The 24,320-nt window shown below is 40.1% G+C and overlaps 1 protein-coding gene and 2 long non-coding RNA genes across 3 annotated transcripts; all 3 read right to left on the bottom strand.

Annotated features, from left to right (window-relative positions):
- Positions 1-1,866: 1,866 nt before the first annotated feature.
- On the bottom strand, positions 1,867-23,203 carry LOC306966068 (uncharacterized protein; the record flags this gene model as incomplete). Its single annotated transcript, XM_079560702.1, has 12 exons — positions 1,867-2,031; positions 5,453-5,534; positions 6,128-6,501; positions 6,544-6,554; positions 6,887-7,188; positions 15,168-15,224; positions 15,292-15,555; positions 15,702-16,080; positions 21,094-21,257; positions 21,693-22,001; positions 22,072-22,136; positions 23,106-23,203. The coding sequence occupies 12 exons, from the start codon at positions 23,201-23,203 to the stop codon at positions 1,899-1,901; spliced, it is 2,238 nt and encodes a 745-aa protein (XP_079416828.1). The 3' UTR covers positions 1,867-1,898.
- LOC306967096 lies at positions 7,443-7,941 on the bottom strand. Its single transcript, XR_013793162.1, has 3 exons — positions 7,920-7,941; positions 7,655-7,703; positions 7,443-7,582 (listed from the first exon to the last, which is right to left on the bottom strand). It is a non-coding gene; the product is annotated as an uncharacterized lncRNA (long non-coding RNA).
- LOC306967093 lies at positions 14,463-14,998 on the bottom strand. Its single transcript, XR_013793159.1, has 3 exons — positions 14,919-14,998; positions 14,733-14,814; positions 14,463-14,657 (listed from the first exon to the last, which is right to left on the bottom strand). It is a non-coding gene; the product is annotated as an uncharacterized lncRNA (long non-coding RNA).
- Positions 23,204-24,320: the final 1,117 nt, after the last annotated feature.

Genomic DNA, 24,320 nt, shown 5'->3' on the forward strand with positions numbered 1-24,320 from the left:
TGCATGCCGCAAAACAAATGTAATAAATGGCAAACCAAGAAAATAAACAAAAGTATATATAAATTTAATTTGTACATGTCTGGAACTGCCTTTTATCCTCACAGAGTCTGTACAAAATGGGAAGATGAATTTAACATACCTATTTTATGGAAACACTTTTTTAAGGAGATATATAAAACAGCCATTGATTCTTATTCAAGGGTGTTTCAATTAAAACTATTCTATAACATCATAGCAACAAGAAAATACCTAAAAATATGTAACATTGTGGATAATTCCATGTGTAGATTCTGTGAAGTTGAAGAGGAGGATTCAATGCACTTATTTTATTTTTGCCCATATGTAGCTAAGTTTTGGATGTTGGTCAAAAATTGGTTACTTGAATTCAAAATTGAAATTAACATCTGTCCCATTAACATAATATTGGGGGTACTAGAAAACAGTCCAACAGACTTAATCAACACAATTGTTCTAGTTGGTAAAATTCTTATTTTTAAGTGTAAATCCAAGGCAGATCTTTGTCTAGCACACTTAAGGAAAAAAATACATCAACAGTATACAATCGAAAAGATCATAGCAATAAACAAAAATAAAATAAATTCACATGACAAAAAGTGGAATGGGTATGGGACTGATGTGTACTAACATTTTTAATCTCCTAATGTACACAATGTAATTAATGTCTTTTCATGTTCATTCAGTGGTTCTCAAACTTTGAAGCGCTAGTGGGACGGGTGTGGGTTTTAAATCAAACCTGCAACCTGCAACAAACCAGTTGCCCCAGGACTACCATCCCAAATTCCTACAAATTTAGATCAACAATCTTAATCTAAAATCTAAAAATGTGTATAAGGTTGAACAGAATAAAGGAAGACTGGTGGAGTGCCCATTTTTTGAGAGCCACTGTAAAATGTAAAATATAAAATATAATGTAAAATATAATGTAAAAAATAATATGGAATTTATGAAAATATGTCAAGGACTTGTATGTACGTCTTGTATGTCCTGTCTTTGTGTTTGTTTGTCTTGTCTTTGTCTTGTCTTAGTCTGGAAGCATCTGTCTGTGAAATGTATTGTGATTTTGGTATTGTTGTGTTATTTATGTTTTTGTTTTATTCAATGTATACTGTGACTGTGTCTATGTCTGAGGTGAATGAATGAATAAAATAAAAAAAAAACAAAAAAAAAACTCTTCCCCCTAGAGGCCATAAGCGCAACTGCAGGTGTCGTAGCAAGTTACGATTTTTTAACTTATTAATTGTCTTGGAGAGTAAATACTACGCTGACAGGAAAGGTGAAGGGAGAGAGGGTTACTGTACATCCAATTATACAATGGAAATATTTGTTTTCACTCAAACTTGGCTGTAAATACTGTTTAAAGTGACGTTAGCCCGCAGTTAGCTTTGCCCGTTAGCATGTTAGCTTCTTCTTCGTGATTCCATTAGTGTGAATTGCTTTCTCCGGACCGGTGGCAGTCAAGTTGCAAACATGGTTTTCTGTCCAGAGACACCAGGGGGAGATGAAAGACCCTCCAATCATCCCATAAACACATGTATTACCCCCACAGGGGCTACGGGGAGGATTTATTAAGGTAAACACGTTACTTAGTACTGCTTTAAGAAATGAATCTGAAAACTAATAACATTTTATGCTTTCTGTTGGTCTTAATCTATTGGCCTGTTGCTGCTCTTGGTTGAAACTTTGCTTGGGCATATTCACACTCTACTTCCTTGAGAACAATGCTTTTCCTGGCATCTCCCACAGTGCTCCTCTGCTCCTCCAGGTAGTGTTAGAGGATGACATTACATCGGTATTTATCATACTGGGTCAAGCTGTCTCGAACACCATTGTTATTTCTCTAACAGGTCGGAGCTGCACGATGGATCACTTTGGGTCTTCTAGGTCACATTGGCGTAAATGACGTCGTCTTTGCTGCTGCGTGCGGCACTTCCAGCTGCGTCTGCGTTCTCCGGCTGTTGCTCGTTGGTCTCGGGAGGAGACTGAAGCTTCCTGAGGCGAACAACCAGGGATCTGTGAAATACATGAATCTACAGTGTAAGTTTTCTTGCTCGACCAAAACATGCTCTGAGGAGCGATTAGTCCACTAAAAGGGCAAAAAAGCTACAACTTATCAGAGCCAAACTGCACTCATAAGACATAAAACTACTAGAGCTTGTAAACTTTTTGGTTTCTTTCTTTTTTTTTTTTTTTTTAACTTTTTTTTTATTGAACATTTTCAAGTTTTAACAGTCCAGTACAGTACAGATATACATTTTATATAAAAGATGACTTCCATGCAGATCCAAGTAAATCAATACAAAAATAAACAATAAAATGTGCATACAGCAGTGAGTTTCCAAATTGTTGTATTTCAGACAATGCGACTAAGTTTTAATGTATTCTACCATTTTGCCAAACTTTTCTACAAAAACTGCATATTGATCTTTAATACAGAATCTCAGCCTTTCCAAAATAACAATATCCAATACCATGGCTCTCCACATTTGTATTGAAGGTGGCTCATCCCCAACCCATTTAGTCATAATAGCCTTCCGCCCTATCATGAGTAGAAACTGTATTGTATCCTTATGCACTGTGAGTGGTCCCGAAATAAGACCAAGTAAACATAATAGTGGACTAGGCTGTATAAGCCGTTGAGTTACTGCGCTAATCTCACCGCATACTGCTTTCCAAAACTCATGTATTTTTCCACACTCCCAAAGACAGTGGAATCTAGTTCCAAGAATGGTCTTACATTTTGGGCAGTTAGGAGAAGCCCCCGGTGTATATTTACTGTACATTTGCGGTGATATATACACATTTAGTAAAATATTGTACTGAAGTTCTCTAAATCTATTACAGATTGATATTTTTGAGGGTAGAAGCAAGATTTTTTCCCAGGATTCAATATCTATAGTTGTTTTCAGGAGATTTGTCCATGCCGTTCTTTTAAATTATAATCTGTCAGTGTTCAGGTGTTGAAGCTTTGAGTAAAATTTTGAAATAAAATGACTTTGTTTTGCACAGCTTAATAAACCCTTTTCTAACAAATTAAAGTCCTCTGGCAAGTTAAGAGTATTCATTTTGGTGTAAATATAATGTCTAATCCGAAGATATTTGAAAAAATCTCCTGTTGGTAATTTGTATTCTGTTTTTAAGGATTCAAATGTTTTAAATTGCCCGTCCTTCCAAAGATTTAAAATGTTGTGGATTCCTGCTTCATGCCATTTGCGAAAGTTAGAGCCAGTACCTTCTCCAGCCAAGTCCGGGTTATTAATCAGTGTTGTTAAACAACACAATTTATGCTTGGCGCCAAATAATTTCTTTAACCCATTCCAGGCTCTAATCACGTTAGTAATTAAAAAATTATCTTTGGTCTTGTGGTAGTTCTCCTCTGCATTTGTCAAGTATGTTGATAGGAGAAAACGGTTCACAATATTCTTTTTCTATCTCAAACCACGGTGGCTTTGGATGATCAGTTGTCCATATTGAGATAATTCTAGCTTGCATTGATAATACATAATTTGCAATGTTAGGGAGGCCCCATCCACCCTGTTCTTTGGGTAATTGTAAAATATCTAACTTTATTTTAGGCTTCCTGCCGGCCCATACAAAGTCAGATAATGCCTTGTTTATATCTTTAATATGATTATTCTTCAAAAATATAAAGAGCATTGACAAAGGGTAAGTCACCTTGGGGAGAATAGTCATCTTAATAAGATTGATTCTGCCAAGAAAGGATAGAGGAAGCTTCTTCCAGCTTATCATTTTTTCTTTCACATGTTTTATTATGGAGGGAATATTTTCAGCATAAAGTTGATCTATCTTTGGAGTTATCTTCACTCCCAAATATGTAAATCCCCCTGGTGCCCATCGAAAGGGCTTTACAAAATTTGGCTCCCGATCGTGAGATATCCCCAAAGTCATGATTTCTGATTTTGTAAAGTTAACCTTGTAACCAGAAATTTTTCCAAATTCTTCCACGCAATTTACTAATATTGGCATCGTGTTGACAGGGTCTGTTAATGTCAAAAGGATATCATCCGCGTACAATAAAATTTTATGTTCTGTCTTACCTATAACTGTTCCTTTAATATTGGGTGCTTGTCGGACAGCTATTGCTAATGGTTCTATAGCTAAAGAGAATAACAAGGGAGAGAGGGGACTTCCTTGGGCTGTACCTCTATTGAGATGAAATGGGGTAGATAAAAGACCGTTTGTCAAAACTGAAGCGATGGGAGACTTGTATAAAAGTTGTACCCATCGAATAAAATCGGATTGAAAGCCACATTTTTGCAAAACATCTAACATATATTTTCGTTCAATGCGATCAAATGCTTTCTCTGCGTCCATCGCAACAATGGCACTTGGAATTTTATTCAGATCCAGATGATGAATTATATCAATTAAACGTCTTGTATTATTTGAGGACATGCGACCTTTCATAAACCCTGTTTGATCTGCATTAACTATATCTGTGATTACTTGTTCCAATCTATTAGCTATAATTTTAGAGAGTATTTTAAAATCGACCCCGAGCAAGCTTATGGGGCGATAGGAGGTAAAACTCTCTGGATCTTTTCCTTTTTTAGGAATAACTATAATATGAGCCAAGTACATAGTTTGAGGTAGCTGTTCCTCTTCAAAAGATTTATTGAACACTCGCTTTTGGTTTCTTTTTTAAAAGACACTAGGTTGAAACAAACAAAAGCTGTTCAATTACCTTACGCGTTTCGATGGACAAGGGAACTACTTCCGTCTTCGTCAGAGGCGAAAGTAGTTCCCTTGTCCGTCGAAACGCGTAAGGTAATTGAACAGCTTTTGTTTGTTTCAACCTAGTGTCTTTTAAAAAAGAAACCAAAAAGTTTATCACTCAAGAAGACACAATGAATGTAATAAAAGTACTAGAGCTTGGGCTTTAACTACTACTGTTTATACATAGAAGCAACGTAAACTCTGCATTTATGTGTAAAAAGAGAGATTAATCTCACCATTAATCTCAGATTCCAGCTCCCTTTATTTTTAGCAAAAGCATTTCACATAAAACAATCAAACGTCACTCTGTCTGTAAAGCTTTGATGCCACAGACCTCTGGTGATACGTAGGCCTACATAAGTGGGTGCAAAAACTGTGGTGTTTATTTTTAGTGTCATATTTGCTCAGTCCCTCTTCTAAAAGCACACAGTGACATTTATGTTCTAATACTACACAGCTCTTGGAAAGGAGTGCAGAGAGTTCTAAGATAGCATGAGCAAACCAAGTCTTTACCATCAGTTTCGACTGTGCTGGAGCTTTTGCGGCAAAAATATTTTGTTGCACACATGTCATTTTTAGATGGGCCAGAAGAATGAGAGTGAGATTAGATAGAATAAAAGACTAAAGCCTGACATAAGAGCTTTAGAGTCTGTGTGTTGTGAAGCTTAAATGAGTCCAGATCACAGTGACTTCATACCTGATAACAAACAGCAGCACCAACACAAGCAGCACCAGAACAGCAATTGGAGCTATCATGACTAGAGTCAGCACATCTGGTCCTAAAGAAGAATGGAGCAGGGTTAGAAGTGAATTCATTCATCTTGAATCAGAACATAGCAAGAAACAGAGGTGTCCAAACGAACAAATGCATCACTGAAACACATTGTGACTGCTCTCAGAACTCCAACAGAAGTCACAATAGGCAGAAATCTTGCAGGACGACAGAGTATTGGCAGAAGAAAAACCTGTTTGACGCACCAGTCTGAATGATTCACCGATGAGTTTACCAAATTTGACATCTTTATGAAGAGCAAAAATATGTCACGAGTCCACTTGACTGTTGATGTTTACGGAAGCTGTAAGTTGTACAGAAGTTTTCCATTGTAGATAAGGATTTATGAAGCAGTTATCCATCCAAGGCAGGGAGACAAATATATACCAGTGTCACCAATCTGTGTTCTATAAAGCTACTCTCTACAAACCTTTATTGTTTAGAAAGTGCCAGGATTTACTCGAAACTTCAACTGCCAAATACTGATTGTCCCTCAGGAATATTTTTTGACTTTGTTTGTGGAACTTATTTTAATATGTGGACCTTGATGCTCAGAGTTTGGACGCCCCTGCCATAAATGACATGACAAACATCATTTACCAGGAACGCTCTGCTGCTCTGGTGCTTTATCTGAAGTGGAGAAAGTAAATGTTTGTGCGTCAGATCCCAGAGAGTTGCTGCTGTGACAGAGCAAAGAGACTGGATCTTTCCACTGAGCGTCTTCAACAGTGATGATGCTCCTCACAGATGTGTCGCTCAGAGTCTCGTTGGTGATGGAGATGTTTGTTGCAGAGACTCCTGGGAAATACCACTGTATCAGGGGAGAGGGGTTCCCCTCAGCCTCACACTGACAGCTCATCTGTGTCCAGTCTCCAGAGCAGTTGGAAGAGCTCACGATCTTTGGAGCAACTGCAATGGCGAGAGTGACGAAGAAAATACAAACAAACGTGAAATTAAAGAAAAAAAAACATACACTGGACATTCAACTGAGTGACAGTGGAGTTCTTAGATCCTACGTCATTCTCATCTTAACAGAAAGCGGCAGAAGTATCTTAACAGGTTTCAGTGTTTAAAATGTGTTTCTGATCAGAGCGAACACTTGTATATCAGCAGTAGAGCTGTACAGGGGAGTGGGCGTCACTGCTGCACTTCAGTGTCACAGACGGGAAGGAATCAGGCTGGAAATAGCTCTGTTGTTCTCACTCAGGAAATGCTGAAACTTGTTTTTGAATCATCTGACAAGACTCATAACAGCAACATCAGGGCACTTCAATGACACACTGAGTGAAAGTGATTCAGAGAACCTTTGATTAACAATTACACAATCATTCAATAGAATAAAGGAAACTTACATTTGACCTCAGTCTTCCTCTGGTCACGAAGACGTAGCTCAGATGTGACATCTCCCCTGCTGTAGAGCGCAGAGCAGGTGATGTTCTTCTCATGGTGACTGTGAGAGGCAGTGAAGCTCAGAGTGGACACTTTGACAAAGGCGTTGTTCTGTTTCTTAGACGTCTCCTGAACGTCCCCCAGGACAGGGCTCCATGTCAGAGTGGGAGGCAGAGACAGACAGGGGACAGGAGCAGAGCACTGCACACTCACTGACTCCCCCTCAGTCACACTCAGAGTGGGCGGAGTCAGGGTCAGAGCGGGCGGGGCACCTGGGACAGAGACATCATCACCACAGGAGCAAGTCACAGAAAAGTCATGAAAGATCAGTGAATTACACACCTGTGACTTTAATATTTACTGTGGGATTTATAAAGTTATATTTCAAGGGATTGTCACACTCCAGCCTGAAGAAAAAAGTTCCATGATGTTGGTGATTGATGTTGTACAGAGTTGTGGTGCAGTTCTTCTGGGTTAAGTCTCCTGTCTGTCCTGTAAAAGCTCTTTTGTTATTGTTGTTATCTATCCATAGAGCTTTACAACCGCTGTTTAAGTATTTTTCATATTCATCCTGTACAGTGAAGGAGCAGGTTATCGTGACACATGAGCCGCTCACAGCCTCTATTTGTTCCGTCAAAGACACACTGAACTCTTCACCCAGGGCACCTACAAAACACACATTATTATTATACTGAAAACTGAGTCAAACTCAGACGTGTCTAAATAAAGTCAACGTACCGCACAGCAGGAAGCCGCCCACAAGCAGAACATTCAAAACACCAAACATCTGCATGAACGGACAAAAACAACAGAGTTTATAGTTACATAGTTATTAGTTTATCTTATTTTATGATATATGAAAAAAAACTGTAAAGTTAAATTTTACATGTAAATAGTCTATAGCTGCACAAACCAATAGAAACTAAATTAGAATTAAATATTAAACAATTTGAAATCAATATGTACAAATATTACAAAAGAACATATTCTCGTGAGCACTTACGTCTCTGCTGCCTGATGTCTTTCACCTGAACTGGAGCTGGACACACTGACAGTAGCAATAATTATGCAAAGGTTGAGGAAGTAGAGTGAGTCTAAAGGTTAGAAAAGTGTGGAGAGGTTTTGATCAGACAGGATGCATCCGCCCCCCCCCCCTTACATTCATCTTGATAACGCAGCAGCTTCTGTTTAGGAGAAGGAACCAAAGGAACCAAATCATGGTAATGTGCATAGGTCTATTAGGGAAAAAATGAGTCTGCAGGTAAGAGATAATACTCTACATCAGGGGTGTCAAACTCAAATACACAGTGGGCTAAAATGTAAAACTTGAACAAAGTCGCGGGCCACCATTGAACAAATGAACCTTTTAATATGGACCCAAACAAGAACTGCTTTAACATTGAATATGGAACAAGCAACATTACTATACAATATATAACTTAATAGTCCAGATATGCAAAATCTGAAAAAAAAAAAGTATAATACCGGTGGGCCAGCTCGTGTAGTCATTTGGTATAGCCTCGCGGGCCAAATATAATTACATTGCGGGCCAAATTTAGCCCGCGGGCCAGAGTTTGACAACTATGCTCTACATACAACAACAGGCTTATTTACTGCCTTGTGTGAATGCTGAATGTCATGAGCCTATGTCTTAGAAAACACTTTTGAAGTAAGTAGTTCCTATTGCACACCTGATGGCTGAGTGAGCTCATATTCCTCCTTGTGTGATGGTTATATGTTCTTTGAATGGTCAAATAAAATGGAAAAACATTGTTATTTTTTATATAAGAAGACAGAGGCATTTTGTTTTCTATTGAAGTTTATTTAAGTATATCAGAATTTGCGTTTAAAAGCGTCAGGTCGTAACAGTGAAGTGAGGCTTTGTGTTTCGCGGTTGTGTTCTGCATCTGACCCCCATGGAGCCCCAGCTTAAACAATGTGAATAGGTAATGTGCAGTGTATTTTAAAAGCATATTATATCAAGTAATAAAAAGTAGTCAAATTCATATTTAGTCTATCAGAAAAAGGCTTAGTCTGTTTCAGCCCCGACGAACACTATGTTTACATTTTTGGTATCATGAGCACCTGCCCCTTTTGGCCCCTGCCCCTGAAGTGCCCTTTTCCCTCCATACCTTTTATTTATTTCTATTAGCCTATAGTTTGTTTATCCAAAGCTTTGCCATGGTCTTTACCATTGGTTCTGCCCCAATAAGCCTTATTAGCCTATATTAAAGGGGCTATATCATACAAAAACGACTTCTTCAGTTCTCAGTAATCCTCCTGAATCCTGCTCTTTGAGCAGCTGCTCCGAAAACCACTGATTTGCTCAGTTGTGTCGTCAGAGAAGAACGGAAGTGCTCGACGTCTGTAATGTAATGTCTTAATTTCATGCTTACGGCCTTATTTTAATTTGTAAAACAGCTTTTTCATTATTTCTGTTGTAAGAAAGAATAAAAGGAGAAAAAAAAAAAAAGGAAGTGAACTTCCAGGTCAGCTCTGCCCCTGCAGAAAAAACAAACGCACCCCTGAGCGTCTGAACAGATGTCATGTTTGCACAGAAAGCTGTGAAGAAGGAGCTCTTTCTAACCTACTCTGGACGCCTGGTCTTTTCTCTAACCTAATGCTAATGTCACGGAGAAGCACGTTTGGCTGCGAGGACGGTCCTTTTTTAAATCTTTCTAAACAAGAGGCCACTCGCCAGAAGTTGGAATTTCTCTCTGGGATTCAGTGATTATCACCAAAATAGTGTCACTGATGGATGTGGATGTTGTGGCTAACAAAAATGCTAAGAAAAATGCAATGCAAAAAAGCAAAGTAGTTCTTAGAGCCTTTATTAGCACAAGATGACAGCGTGAAGACAGTCGCAGGAGAGTCTGCCGGTTTAACAAAGCAGCAGCTTTTATACCACAGAGAGTGGTTTACAACAAAGCATTCTTTACCAGGACACCAAAATAGATGTCCTTAAACAGATGTCGTAAATACAACTGTAACAACAAGTGAACAACTGTAATCTAACTTTATTTCATGGTCACTCAGGTCAAAAGGAGAAGGTCAATATGAGGTCACAGGAGATAGCAAAGAAACAACTGTTATATCACTTTAAGCTAAGAACATATTATACAGTAGAAAACTGCAAACAAGAAGACAAATATTTCCACATGGATGTTTTTATGAACCTTCGCAAGAATCAAAGTGGATTAACTTTTATAACCAACGCAAGTCAAATAACATAAACAGCGATGGACCAAAGTGGTTGTGAGTCAATCGCGTGTTAGCATATTAGCATGTGTGTCAGCCATTTAAGAAGCTGTGTTGCACATGTCAACTCCTTATAACTGCATCGTGAAGTAACTTCACTTTTTGCTATGTATTTATATTTCTACTACTGCAAAGGTTGTATGAGCGGAGAGAGGGGGCGGAGTTAACTGAATCAAACCATTGTGTCTTACGGTTTGAAAAATACCTCCAGAAAATACTCATGTTCCATAGTGGTAGAGGTACAATATTTCATATGAATGCCTATACTTTGCTTTGGAATGGCTAAAATAGCATGATACAGATCCTTTAATCAATTAAATCCAAAATGAACATGCCTTTGTTCATTGTGATTCCACTGTCTCACCCACCAGCTCTGCAGGGCAGCAGAGAGCAGCTCAGAGAGAGGGGGAAGTGAGAGCAGAGGGCTTCTCCTAGAACAATCCCTGCACCTTATGCTTCAGATCGCTCTTTATGTTTTATCAGTCGGCCTCATAATCGCGGACCAAAGAGGTTAACAAGCCGACAGTTTTGTATGATCTAAAAATAAACCTTGTGTCAGACACGAGTTTCACATTCTCTTAAAACAACGTGAAACTCCCGCCCAGACATTCTCAATAGTCTCTGTCCTTTTCTTAAGCCCCTGTTTTCAGCCACAGCCCAGTGAAGAGAGTGAAGTGAGGGGGACAGTTATGAAAGTCTGTGTTTCTGTAGCGGCGCTGCTAAGACACTTGTGGCCTGGGGCAGAGGCCCCCATGCAAAGTACCCCACGAGCAAAAGACACTGGCAAAAAAATAGTATTAAGAAAATGAAACAATAAAGGCAGTTGGCTTTCTCTAAATCTATATTTCTAGCTCCTACAGCTCCTTTTACTTTTGTATAAATAAAAAACAAAATGGACTGGAAATAAATCTGATTGTAATGAAACAATCTGCAACAGTATTATTATTATTGCTGTTATTATGTGTATCTGGGACAAACACAGACATTTAGTTTCTATTAAAGTTCATTTTGAGCAACTGAAATGGGAAAGAATAAGGGAGAAAACTATAATTTGCCTTCCCCAAACAGTTACATACACAGCATCAAAATGATCGTCATGATCAAGATGTTCATCTAAAATGTGCAACCACGTTAGCTTTGTGCAACATTTATGCTAACGTTAGCAACGGGTGCCGTTTTTCGCTTCTACAGAACAATTTGCTGTGAAAAAACATCCATAAGGGCCCGGTTTTGGCTTGAGTTTGCCAGAAAACAGTTAAAAAGAGTGAAAAATTGTGTTTACCTTGAGAGACTTTCATCCCCCTCGGCTAAGCCTTGTGTGACGCAGTTGTTACGGCCGAGTACTCTTTAGCAGGTCGTAAACAAGAAATAGGACATGACAATTTGCATAAAATACAGGGAGCATTAGATGTGAAAATGTGATCTTATCAATAAGCAGCGGGAACCATATGTTTACATAAACTTCATAAAAGACACATTTGCATTTATTTCCTCACTGTCTGACATGAAACCAGAATTAACTTTACTTTTTTTAAGTCAATTAGAATTTTAAAAATAATTTCTTTATGTCAAATGCCAGAAGAATGAGAGACACATTTTCTGTATTACTTTTTACAAAGTCAGAAGTTAACATACACTAAGATTACTATACCTTTAAAGGGACTATACAGAGTTTAAAAATGATGTATTTTCCTCCCCTTCATGTTCCAGCCATATCCTAATGTGTAGAATGAGCCCAGACCTGTTCACCACAACTGCCTCTAAAATCCTGCACTGTCACTCAGAAAGGTGTCACTTCGGGTCTGAAGAACCGTCATGCACGAGCTTAACATAGAAGGTGCAGTTACACATAAGACCTGAGGTGGCAGTAGTGAGTATAAAATTACCAACTTGCATCTAGTCCCTTTAATGTGCATAGGTCTATTAGGGAAAAATGAGTCTGCAGATATACTTAATAATACTTGTGTAAATGCCGAACATCATCATCCTATGTCTTTCAACACACACTGTAGTTCCTATTGCACACCCGATGGCTGAGAGATCAGGAAGTCGCCTTTGAGCTCATATTCTTCGTTGTTATAGCAACATAATGGCTATATGTGTAACCGGTGTAGGGTTTGTGCCTTGTGGGGCACCGTATTGCGTCACGCCCCTTAGCTTCCGCATTCCTATGCAGCCGGTGTTAGCATTTATGCGGCTTGTATGCCGGTAGACGCTGCTCTCTCCCTCGCCAGACTGCCACCCGCTATCACTGCCCTTTCATAGCTGGTGTGCTGTAACCCGGGTATGTCTGCGTGTTGTAGTGCTCGCGGTGAGTGCATATATTGGTGTCTATGTGTTGCCAATCCCGTTACTGTGTTGTAGATGCTGACACGGGTGGCCCGATGCGTGTCCGTGGCTTGGAGAGCTAATGTGGCCAAAACATAGTTCCTCGTAGGTAGGCTACATAATACATATGTCATTGTCATGCCATGGTCATATTGTCGTGCATGTTCATTTTTTTGATTGACTGCGGAATTCTTCCGCAGTCAATTATTGGTTTTCATGTTCTTTATTATTATTCCTCTTCCATCTTTTTCCCGATTTTCTAGAGCTTTCAGCACCTTCATGCTTTGTGCAATTTATGCAAGTTATGCATCAAAACGTTCCGCATGTTGAGGAGAAGGGTGCTATTACTTTTGGGACTTCTGCAACTTATGGTTTTTCCGCAATCGGCCAAAATGTCGGAGATTTTTCCCATTGACTTATAATGGGGCTGCCACAAATCCATGCTTTTCTGCACTTTTTTCTGCATTTTCTGCAATTTCTGCACTTTGTGCATGTTCAGCTTCTGCAACTTGTGGGTTTTGAGAAAAAATTGGCCTTCTGCAGTTTTCCAGTTTTTTTATACGGGAGTTTGAAATTTTTGCATTGGTGTGTATGTGGGAATCCAGCCAATGGGGAAACTCCAGGCCTTCAGCCATTTGTGCAGCTTCTGCCATTGAAGCACTGAGGCCATTTCAACAGTTTGACCAGTTTATGGAATATAAAAGTTTATGCAATATTAACAATTTATGCAAAGTAACCACTTTATGGGATTTAACCAGTTTATGCAACTTAAGAGTTTATGCCATTTAGGATTTATCAATTTTAAAGAGTTTATGCAATTTACACAATTTATGCAAATTAACCCATTCATGCATTTTACCACTTTATGCAGTTTATACAGTTTATGCAACATGACATTTTATGCATTTTACCAGTTTATGCAAATTTGATTATGCAATTTGAAGAGTTTATGCAATTTCTGCATTCGCTTCCCGCATTTACGCAGTCAATCGCAATGGCGCAGCCATTGCATTTCTAGTTTGTTAATATTATGTGTTTGCTCCGTAGACGCTGTTGGCCATTGCTGTTTTTATTTGGGTCTAATTAATGATTGATTTACATGTTAAAACTATAGGTTAATGTGTTTTGTTTACGTTTTGGTATCGTAATCATTTCGTATTATTGGTTCGATTTTGGTTTTGTTTCTGTCTCCTAAGTTTTGTCCTCTGCTCCAGGATCTGGTCCGGGCGTGGTTGCCCCAGATGGTGGGGGGTTTGGTGGTAGTCCTTCACTCCTGCTCCATCACTCCGCGTGTGTTTTGGTATTTTTGCACTCCCTCACATATTTGCACGTTTAGTTTGCCCTAGTTTTGATCTGCTTTTGCTTGTATGTGTGCGTGTGTGTGTGGTACACGGAGCGTGGTGAGTACTGTCCCCAACTTATTGCGCCCCCACTAGGTGCATCTGCGGTCGGCCAGTCCAGGGCATTTTTAAGCTAAGTAACTAGTCATTTTCACTAGTTATCTTCTTTAACACTTTAGCTGTGTTTAAATAAATTATGCAGTAGAAAGTACATAAATAAATGAAATATTTTTAAAATCCTAACTCGACTGTGTCTCTTTTTGACCATCTACTGCATCCTTTGTACTTGTGTTACCCTCAGTCCTCACCCTTCGGTTACATATGATCTTTGAATGTTTATATATAATGCAAAAACATATTTTTTTCTGATCTGACTATAAGAAGAAAGAGACAATTTGTTTTCTATTAAGTTTATTTTGAGCAAATGAAATCATAATATGAGGAAAAAAGAAGGGATAATAAAACATTGTGCCTTCCCCTAAATGTTGAAAGAAGTGATTATTTCAAGCATATTTTATTGTTTGTTCAGAATACACAGTTTCAGGATATACAGAATAAAAATGATCAAGTGCATCTTAAACTCTAACAAGCTGACAAAGTGTCCATAACTTAAACATTGCTCTACGTTTAAAAAGGACAGTGAACGCCACAGTCGGTCTCTGAAAGGACTTCTGTTCCTCCGCTCCTGTGTTCTGAAGGATTCTGGGTAAAGACTCGTCCTCTAAACACAGGAGTTCTCGTAGTCGTCCACTGGTGCCTCAGACACTCTGTCCTTCTCCACTGCTGCAGGCTGAGCTTTCTGACCACGAGCTGTCCTGAAATCAAGTTAGACACGTTGTATTGTGTCACATTATGTGTGGCCTCAGTGCACCCACAGTATTGTCTCTCACCTCACAGCGAACAGCAGAGCACATGGGAACACGAGCAGACTGACCACTCTGAGAGCAAAGAAGAGTCGGATCATCACATCACCTGAACACAATCACAAACAGTAAAGAGACATTATTCTGGATGATTCATGTGTGACTTGGTGGAAAGAAGGTAAAATAAAGCAGTGGTATATTCATAAAAAACACCTTGACACTGAGGAAGCTTTTCATCTTTAAACACTGGAGCAGTAAATGTTTGTGCGTCAGATCCCAGAGAGTTGCTGCTGTGACAGAGCAAAGAGACTGGATCTTTCCACTGAGCGTCTTCAACAGTGATGATGCTCCTCACAGATGTGTCGCTCAGAGCTTCACTGGTGATGGAGATGTTTGTTGCAGAGACTCCTGGGAAATACCACTGTATCAGGGGAGAGGGGTTCCCCTCAGCCTCACACTGACAGCTCATCTGTGTCCAGTTGGAAGAGCAGTTGGAAGAGCTCACGATCTTTGGAGCAACTGCAATGACAAGAGTCCATATTATGTTACAAAGCAAAATAAAAACATGACATTTGTAAAGTCGTACACATTATCTCCAGCTGAGTGGCGGTGGAGTTCTCACGTCCGACATCATTCTGAGCCACACAGAAAACAGCAGTCGTGTCTTTAGAGGCTTTAATGTTTAAAACAGATGAGTTTCCGATCAGAGTGTGTTTGACTCCATCAGAGTGATACCAGTGGTAGAGCTGTGCAGGGGGGTGGGCCTCACTGCTGCACTTCAGTGTCACATCACTGTGTTCAGGCACAGCACCAGGAGGACTCACTGTCACTGAGAGGTTTCTGGGTCGATCTGTGAACAATGAAGCATCAGAACAATGAGCTGACAGACAGGCAACAGCAACATCAGGGCACTTCAATGACACACTGAGTGAAAGATGTTCAGAAAACCTTTGATTAACATTTACACACTCATTCAATAGAATAAAGGAAACTTACATTTGACCTCAGTCTTCCTCTGGTCACTAAGACGTAGCTCAGATGTGACATCTCCCCTGCTGTAGAGCGCAGAGCAGGTGATGTTCTTCTCATGGTGACTGTGAGAGGCAGTGAAGCTCAGAGTGGACACTTTGACAAAGGCGTTGTTCTGTTTCTTAAACGTCTCCTGGACGTCCCCCAGGACAGGGCTCCATGTCAGAGTGGGAGGCAGAGACAGACAGGGGACAGGAGCAGAGCACTGCACACTCACTGACTCCCCCTCAGTCACACTCAGAGTGGGCGGAGTCAGGGTCAGAGCGGGCGGGGCACCTGGGACAGAGACATCATCACCACAGGAGCAAGTCACAGAAAAGTCATGAAAGATCAGTGAAATACACACCTGTGACTTGAATATTTACTGTGGGATTTGAAAAGTACCACTTCAAGGGATTGTCACACTGCAGTCTGAAGAAAAAAGTCCCATGATGTTGTTGGTGATTGATGTTGTACAGAGTTGTGGTGCAGTTCTTCTGGGTTAAGTCCCCTGTCTGTCCTGTAAAAGCTCTTTTGTTGTTGTTGTTATCTATCCATTGAGCTTTACAACCGCTGTGTAAGTCTTTTTCAAATCTATCCTCTACAGTGAAGGAGCAGGTTATCGTGACACATGAGCCGCTCACAGCCTCTATTTGTTCCGTCAAAGACAAACTGAACTCTTCACCCAGGGCACCTACAAAACACACATTATTATTATACTGAAAACTGAGTCAAACTCAGACGTGTCTAAATAAAGTGAACGTACCGCGCAGCAGGAAGCCGCCCACAAGCAGAACATTCAAAACACCAAACATCTGAATGAACGGACCAAAACAACAGAGTTTGGAGTTAGTTAGTTAGTTATACAGTTATTCATTATTTTTGTTTATTACATAACAACTGTCAACGTGGAATGTGTTTTCTGCTTATTAAGTTTATTACTGCACAAAACAATAGAAACCACATTAACATTAAACAATAAAACATTTGAAACAACAAACAATAGGAAATGACTTTCTTTTCCAAAAATGTTCAAAAACATTAAATCCAGCAGCAAGTTTTAAATGTTTTGCATTTTCAAAGTTAACAGCAAATAGTGCTGATAATAATTATTTATCTTTTTTGTACAATTATTACCAAAACTACATTGATCATAGAAAGTCTTGTGCGCACTTACGTCTCTGCTGCCTGATGTCTTTCATCTGAACTGAAGCGGGACACACTGAAAGCTGCAATAATGATGCACAAATTGAAGAAGTCGGGCGAACCGAAAAGGCAGCAAAGTGTGAAGTGTTTTTGATCAGAAACGCTGACCACATGTTTATGTTTTCTCACATTTATCTTGATAACGCTGCAGCTTCTGTTTTGTAGTGGGAACCAAACTAAGGTTACAGTCTCATTCTGAAGGCTAAAGATCTGTGTAGTAAAACAGGACCTGCAAAGTAATGAGACGACAAGCAGCCGCCTCTTTTCATTTGTGCCCGTGCCCACAACAATGACCAATGTAGACAAAAACAAAAACAGTATAACAGAGTAAAGAGAATCCATCCCAAGCAAAACACGGTGGCCAGATCTGAACAGCTAAAAGAGACCACTTCGAAACATCCAACAGAGCTTTCCAGGCTAAGATCGAAAAACCCAAAGGTATTTAAGAGGAAACTGAATCAATCTAATAAACATAAAGAGCATCGTCCAATATCTATTGATGCGTTCCAAGTACTTTGAAGACTCAGATGAGTCGATACAGGATTTCACTGAGGCTGTCTCTGATGAAGATGAGAACGACGACAACATATTAAACAACTGTATCACAGAAGATGAAATGAATAAAGCAATACAAAAACTAAACACAGGAAAAGCAGCTGGAGTGGAGAGAGTCAACAACGAATACATCAAGAGCACAGCAGAGATGTTCCTGCCTATAAATGTTACTTTGTTTAATAGGATCTTGGACTCTGGTGTCATCTCTGACGACTGGCTCCTAGATCTTATTGTGCCAATATATAAGAATGAAGGAGATGTGAAGGACTGAAACAAGTACAGGGGGATCACGCTCCTTAGCTGTCTCGGTAAATTATTCACAAATGTAATAAATGAGAGGCTGTGTAAATTAAAAACGGACAAAAATAGTTATTTCTAATTTCTATACTAGATTAAACCCGTAAAGAATATGTAACATTTTTATTGAGTCCTTCAACATTTAATCAAATAGTCCATTAAAATTAAACAATACAAATTCACAAAATGACAGTATAGTTGGTTTAATTTTCTGTATCTAGAATTAGAAATATATATTAATAAAATCATCAGTTAGTTTTAAAGCAGTACTAAGTAACGTGTTTACCTTAATAAATCCTTTCCGTTGTCCCTGTGGGGGAAATACAAGTGTTTATGGGATGATTGGAGGGTCTTTCATCTCCCCCTGGTGTCTCTGGCCAGAAAGCCATGCTTGTAACTTGACTGCCACCGGACCGGAGCCACCAATACACACTAATGGAATCACAAAGAAGAAGCTAACAGGCTAACGGGCAAAGCTAACAGCGGGCTAGCGCCACTTAAACAGTATTTACAGCCAAGTTTGAGTGAACAAAATGATCTCCATTGTGTAATTGGATGAACAATATCCCTCTGTCCCTTTGTCTTTCCTGTCAGCGTAGTATTTACTCTCACGGACAATTAATAAGTGAAAAAATCGCAACTTGCTACAACACCTGCAATTGCGCTCATGGCCTCTAGGGGCAAGAGTTACTTAGTACTGCTTTAAACATTAAAAAAAAAAAAAAAAAATAGCCAATAATAATGAACAACCCACAGCTTTTTTTGTATAATAATTACAAAAACCACATTGATTGAACATTACTTTGTTAGCACGTACGATTCTGCTCTTTGATTTTCCTGAGCTGAAGCTGGACACTCTGAAAGTTGCAAACCTCAGGCACATATTGTATCTAAAGTGGCTTGTATCTCATGGGGCTGTCACACCTTGGCTGGCGTACGCTGGATCAGTTATGGGTAAGTTTTGTATCAGTGATGAGCTCGCTGAAGCGCGGGGCGGCACATGGCAAGTACGTCAACATTCCTCGACGTGGGCCAGCGTCTGCTCACACGTCCCGCACACGTGGGCCAGCGTCTGCTCACACGTCCCGCATACGTGGGCCAGAAGTCACTGGTGAGTCATGTGATCGCTGACACACGTTAATGCTAAGTTACTCATAAGTCGTGATGGGTCAGGGTGTTTTTTTCAGCCTGCAGGGCCGCATTTGGAGCAGGTTCTACCCGCCCCAGCAACATTATTTCTATTTTTATAACCCGCCCCACCAAAAAAATTACGCCATACAAATATGATCCGTCCGCATTTCATTACGTACAAAGATATGCTTGAAATGAACAATAGCTATTGGCATATTAAAGATTTTTTATTTGTCAAACCATGTGAATGATTTGAAATGATGCTTCTCTCATCCTTGATTGTGGAGCGGGGGAAGAGGGGCGGGAGGGAGGGAGGGCAGGGAGTTCAGCTTCCCGATGGCTTATGTATGAAACTGCTCCTCAGTCGACTGGGACTGACCCGTAGATGCCGCAGTCTCCTCCCTGAAGGCATAACCTTGAAGAGACTGTGTGATGGGTGCGAAGGGTCCCTGGCGATTTTGACGGCTTTGCGGGTGAGACGAGTGGAGTACATGTCCTTAATAGAGGGAGAGGAGCTCCGCAGATCTTCTCCGCTGCTCTCATGATGTGCTGGAGGCTCCTTCGGCAGGAGGCAGTGCTGGCGCCGTGCCACACAGTGATGGAGCTGGTCAGGATGCTCTCTATAGTCCCTCTGTAAAAGTTGCACATAACGGAGGCTGGGTCTCTGGCTCTTCTCAGGAAAAAGTAAAGACGCTGAATACTGTTCTTGACCAGTGATGTAGTGTGCATGGTCCAGGAGAGCTCCTCTGTGATGTGCACACCCAGGAACTTAGTGCTGGTCGCCCTCTCCACAGCAGCACCGTTGATTGTTAGAGGAGCATGCTGGACCCGCGCTCTTCCAAAGTCCACAACAATCTCTGTTGTCTTCTTCATCTTTAGAGAGAGATTGTTCTGTGTGCACCACATGGCCAGACTGCTCACCTCACTCCTGTAGTTTGACTCGTCTCTGTTGCTGATGAAGCCCACCACTGTTGTGTCGTGTGCAAACTTAATGATTGTTCTGTTTCTTAAACGTCCCCCAGGACAGAGTGACAATATGTTCCTACAGTTCTCCAGACTAACATCATTAAAGCAGATTCTAAATATTTTGCACCTTATCATTATAAATGCTAATTACATTTTACACAAGGGGTTCCCGAGTGATTTTGGGGGTCACGGAGTGAAGAGTTTGGGAACCATTGCTCGAGAACAACAGGCTTATTTGCTGCTTTGTGTGAATGCTGATGTCTTTGAAAATACTGTTGAAGAAAGTAGTTCCTATTGCACAACCCGATGGCTGAGAGATGAGGAAGTCGCCTCTGAGCTCATATTCTTCGTTGTTATAGCAACATAATGGTTATATGTTCTTTGAATGTTTATATATAATGCAAAAACATATATTTTTTTCTGATCTGACAATAAGAAGACAGAGACATTTTGTTTTCTATTAAAGTTTATTTTGAGCAAATGAAATCATAATATGAGGAAAAAAGAAGGGATAATAAAACATTGTGCCTTTGTTCCTTTGTGACAAAACACACAGTTTTCAGGATATACAGAATAAAAATGATCATGTGCATCTAAAAAGTGTCCATAACGGCACTTAAACATTGCTCTACGTTTAAAAAGGACAGTGAACGCCACAGTCGGTCTCTGAAAGGACTTCTGTTCCTCCGCTCCTGTGTTCTGAAGGATTCTGGGTAAAGACTCGTCCTCTAAACACAGGAGTTCTGGTAGTCGTCCACTGGTGCCTCAGACACTCTGTCCTTCTCCACTGCTGCAGGCTGAGCTTTCTGACCACGAGCTGTCCTGAAATCAAGTTAGACACGTTGTATTGTGTCACATTATGTGTGGCCTCAGTGCACCCACAGTATTGTCTCTCACCTCACAGCGAACAGCAGAGCACATGGGAACACGAGCAGACTGACCACTCTGAGAGCAAAGAAGAGTCGGATCATCACATCACCTGAACAGGATCACAAACAGTAAAGAGACATTATTCTGGATGATTCATGTGTGACTTGGTGGAAAGAAGGTAAAATAAAGCAGTGGTATATTCATAAAAAACACCTTGACACTGAGGAAGCTTTTCATCTTGAAACACTGGAGCAGTAAATGTTTGTTTGTCAGATCCCAGAGAGTTGCTGCTGTGACAGAGCAAAGAGACTGGATCTTTCCACTGAGCGTCTTTAACAGTGATGATGCTCCTCACAGATGTGTCGCTCAGAGCTTCACTGGTGATGGAGATGTTTGTTGCAGAGACTCCTGGGAAATACCACTGTATCAGGGGAGAGGGGTTCCCCTCAGCCTCACACTGACAGCTCATCTGTGTCCAGTCTCCAGAGCAGTTGGAAGAGCTCACGATCTTTGGGGCAACTGCAATGATGAGAGTGACAAATGAAATACAAACAAACATGACATTTTAAAAAAACATACACTGGACATTCAACTGAGTGACAGTGGAGTTCTTAGATCCTACGTCAGCTTCACAGAAAGCGGCAGAAGTATCTTAACAGGTTTCAGTGTTTAAAATAGCTGAGTTTCTGATCAGAGCGAACACTTGTATATCAGCAGTAGAGCTGTACAGGGGAGTGGGCGTCACTGCTGCACTTCAGTGTCACAGACTGGAAGGAATCAGGCTGGAAATAGCTTTGTTATTCTCACGCAGGAAATGCTGAAACTTGTTTTTGAATCATCTGACAAGACTCATAACAGCAACATCGTGGCACTTCAATGACACACTGAGTGAAAGATTCAGAGAACCTTTGATTAACATTTACACAATCATTCAATAGAATAAAGGCAACTTACATTTGAGTTTAATCTTTAACTGAGCCGTAAGAAATAACACAGATATAACATCTCCCCTGCTGTAGAGCGCAGAGCAGGTGATGTTCTTCTCATGGTGACTGTGAGAGGCAGTGAAGTTCAGAGTGGACACTTTGACAAAGGCGTTGTTCTGTTTCTTAAACGTCTCCTGAACGTCCCCCAGGACAGGGCTCCATGTCAGAGTGGGAGGCAGAGACAGACAGGGGACAGGAGCAGAGCACTGCACACTCACTGACTCCCCCTCAGTCACACTCAGAGTGGGCGGAGTCAGGGTCAGAGCGGGCGGGGCACCTGGGACAGACACATCATCACCACAGGAGCAAGTCACAGAAAAGTCATGAAAGATCAGTGAAATACACACCTGTGACTTTAATATTTACTGTGGGATTTATAAAGTTATATTTCAAGGGATTGTCACACTGCAGTCTGAAGTAAAACGTCCCATGATGTTGTTGGTGATTGATGTTGTACAGAGTTGTGGTGCAGTTCTTCTGGGTTACGTCTCCTGTCTGTCCTGTAAAAACTCTATTTCTATCTTTCTCATCTATCCATAGAGCTTTGCAACCGCTGTGTAAGTATTTATCATATCCTTTCTGTACAGTGAAGGAGCAGGTTATCGTGACACATGAGCCGCTCAAAGCCTCTATTTGTTTCGTCAAAAACACACTGAACTCTTCACCCAGGGCACCTACAAAACACACATTATTATTATACTGAAAACTGAGTCAAACTCAGACGTGTCTAAATAAAGTCAACGTACCGCGCAGCAGGAAGCCGCCCACAAGCAGAACATTCAAAACACCAAACATCTGAATGAACGGACAAAAACAACAGAGTTTGGAGTTAGTTAGTTATACAGTTATTCATTTTTTTTGTTTATTACATAACAACTGTCAACGTGGAATGTGTTTTCTGCTTATTGAGTTTATTACTGCACAAAACAATAGAAACCACATTAACATTAAACAGTAAAACATTTGAAACAACAAATAGGAAATGACTTTCTTTTCCAAAAATGTTCAAAAACATTAAATCCAGCAGCAAGTTTTAAATGTTTGCATTTTCAAAGTTAGCAGCAAATAGTGCTGATGATAATTATTTATCTTTTTTGTACAATTATTACCAAAACTACATTGATCATAGAAAGTCTTGTGCGCACTTACGTCTCTGCTGCCTGATGTCTTTCATCTGAACTGAAGCGGGACACGCTGAAAGCTGCAATAATGATGCACAAATTGAAGAAGTCGGGCCAGCCGAAAAGGCAGCAAAGTGTGAAGTGTTTTTGATCAGAAACGCTGACCACATGTTTATGTTTTCTCACATTTATCTTGATAATGCTGCAGCTTCTGTTTTGTAGAAGGAACCAAACTAAGGTTACAGTCTCACTAAGGTTACAGTCTGTTGATGCGTTCCAAGTACTTTGAAGACTCAGATGAGCCGATACAGGGTTTCACTGAGGCTGTCTCTGATGAAGATGAGAACGACGACGACATATTAAACAACTGTATCACAGAAGATGAAATGAATAAAGCAATACAAAAACTAAACACAGGAAAAGCAGCCGGAGTGGAGAGAGTCAACAACGAATACGTCAAGAGCACAGCAGAGATGTTCCTGCCTATAAATGTTACTTTGTTTAATAGGATCTTGGACTCTGGGGTCATCTCTGACGACTGGCTCCTAGATCTTATTGTGCCAATATATAAGAATAAAGGAGATGTGAAGGACTGAAACAAGTACAGGGGGATCACGCTCCTTAGCTGTCTCGGTACATTATTCACAAATGTAATAAATGAGAGGCTGTGTAAATTAAAAACGGACAAAAATAGTTATTTCTAATTTCTATACTAGATTAAACCCGTAAAGAATATGCAACATTTTTATTGAGTCTTTTAACATTTAATTAAATAGTCCATTAAAATTAAACAATACAAATTCACAAAATGACAGTGTAGTTGGTTTAATTTTCTGTATCTAGAATTAGAAATATATATTAATAAAATCATCAGTTAGTTTTAAAGCAGTACTAAGTAACTTGTTTACCTTAATAAATCCGTTCCGTAGTCCCTGTGGGGGAAATACAAGTGTTAATGGGATGATTGGAGGGTCTTTCATCTCCCCCTGGTGTCTCTGGCCAGAAAACCATGCTTGTAACTTGACTGCCACCGGACCGGAGCCACCAATACACACTAATGGAATCACGAAGAAGAAGCTAACATGCTAACGGGCAAAGCTAACCGCGGGCTAGCGCCACTTAAACAGTACTTGCAGCCCAAGTTTGAGTGAAAAAAATGATCTCCATTGTGTAGTTGGATGAACAATATCCCTCTGTCCCTTTGTCTTTCCTGTCAGCGTAGTATTTACTCTCACGGACAATTAATAAGTGAAATAATCGCAACTTGCTACAACACCTGCAATTGCGCTTATGGCCTCTAGGGGCAAGAGTTACTTAGTACTGCTTTAAACATTTGCAATTCACTCTAAAAAAACAAACAAAGCAGCCAATAATAATGAACAACCCACAGCTTTTTTTGTATAATAATTACAAAAACTACGTTGATTGAATATTATTTTGTTAGCACGTACGATTCTGCTCTTTGATTTTCCTGA

This window comes from Gobius niger, assembly GCF_951799975.1.
Source record: "Gobius niger genome assembly, chromosome: 8".
Classification (NCBI taxonomy): Eukaryota; Metazoa; Chordata; class Actinopteri; order Gobiiformes; family Gobiidae; genus Gobius; species Gobius niger.